The 1,578-nt window shown below is 40.2% G+C and overlaps 1 protein-coding gene across 1 annotated transcript in view; it reads right to left on the bottom strand.

Annotated features, from left to right (window-relative positions):
- LOC115237417 overlaps positions 1-1,578 on the bottom strand; it is a 71,779-nt gene that overhangs the window by 26,918 nt on the left and 43,283 nt on the right. The window contains exon 5 of the mRNA XM_029810425.1: positions 62-142. Coding sequence (XP_029666285.1) covers positions 62-142 — 81 coding nt within the window. The remainder of the gene's footprint in view (positions 1-61; positions 143-1,578) is intronic.

Genomic DNA, 1,578 nt, shown 5'->3' with positions numbered 1-1,578 from the left:
TTTCCCTTTCTCTTTCCGTTCTCTTATCGTTTTTTTTTTATTCTGGAAACGATACAGATACCCTCCGTTATGCTTGAACTGCAGAAGCCGGGACAGTCGGCCGCGACGAGCGAGGCTCCGGGGATTGCCGCCCGCTACGACTCTGCCAACACAATAACAACAAGGCCGCTTCACGAGTCTAATTCCTAGGCATCTAAGTTCACTAGAGACTAAACTTAAGAGACAATGGAATCGCCGGCATTATGTGAAAAATTGCGCGTGTTTCGAACGCTATCAGGAAAGGATAAAAATTAATTGTACAAATACATAAATACAAGTCGCTCGAATAGCACAATCGTTTGTATCTATAGGCGTCTCTTCCATTAGATACGTGTTCGTATTTTTATTCGATTCATGCCGAAGAAAAAATGCAAAACTACATTTTCTGTCACTTTCGGGATGAACGTGCGTGCGATAATTTTATGAACCCTGTATACAGATTTAACGATGATTTAACGATGCGACCGTGATCCACCTGCACGTGAGGCGTCTGTCATTGTCGGATGACGATACGGGAAATCAGCGATGCGTGGGAGACCATTCAATGCGACTCGGAATTTGATTGAGAGAAATCGAATTGAGCGCCGGCGACGATAGCGCGACGAGACGATTTAGCCGATGAATCGATTTCGCCACGAGATCTCGTTTCTATTTACCTCATATCTAACGTAGCACGTGAAATAATACGCTTAAATACGTAGCAATTGCAACGGTGTTTGTAACTTAAGCCCGTACACACATTTCCAATCGCGTATCTCGTCGTGATGGCATTTAACAGACGCTTTAGTCGATCGATTTAACGCCGAGATTAGTCGACAATTAATTCGTATAAGTTAATACGCGATATACCGATTATACCGGCGATATACCGATTATACCGGCGACATTAAATTACCAGCGACATTATTACTGAAACGTGTCTCGCGTATTAGCGGACTCGTAGCGCATGAAAATGCGAGCGTTACATCATTGGAAATTCTACGATGCCAGAATTCCCCCAAATATCGATCCTGCGAATTGTAGATTGCACAATATTCGTAAGCGGATTGTTTTCACAAAGTTCAACAAAAAGAGATTTTCTAGAGAATTAAAAATTTACGAGAAATTTGCATGTTTTATCGATCATCTCTGCAAGTGTATCTCTATAATAATCTATAACAAAACGTATTCTTCGAACACTTTCAATTACATAACGGCGGAATTAAAACGAAAAATCGATTCTCGAGTTTAAGATACATTAATTTTAGATATATAATTAATTCTCTCTTAAAATAGTTTTATCATCAATTCTAAAGATTTATACTTAAGGAATTAATAGTGCCGCAAATTATTATTATGTAACGAATGACTGTACAACGACAGTCGAATATTTACGTAATACCCTATTTGCATTAAAATGGGACACACACGAGAATTTGAATCCGCGTATGCGAAGAATGGCTCCGCAGCACTTATTTTGCTTCCGCGACGCACGTTGTTACGAGACACGTTGCAATAATAATATACTTCCCGCGCGCGCGATGAATATAATGCTCTTCC

This window comes from Formica exsecta, unplaced genomic scaffold (genome assembly GCF_003651465.1).
Source record: "Formica exsecta isolate Colony F162 unplaced genomic scaffold, ASM365146v1 scaffold295, whole genome shotgun sequence".
NCBI lineage: Eukaryota > Metazoa > Arthropoda > Insecta > Hymenoptera > Formicidae > Formica > Formica exsecta.
Note: the sequence above shows the minus strand (reverse complement) of the source record. Positions and strands in the feature narration are given on the sequence as shown.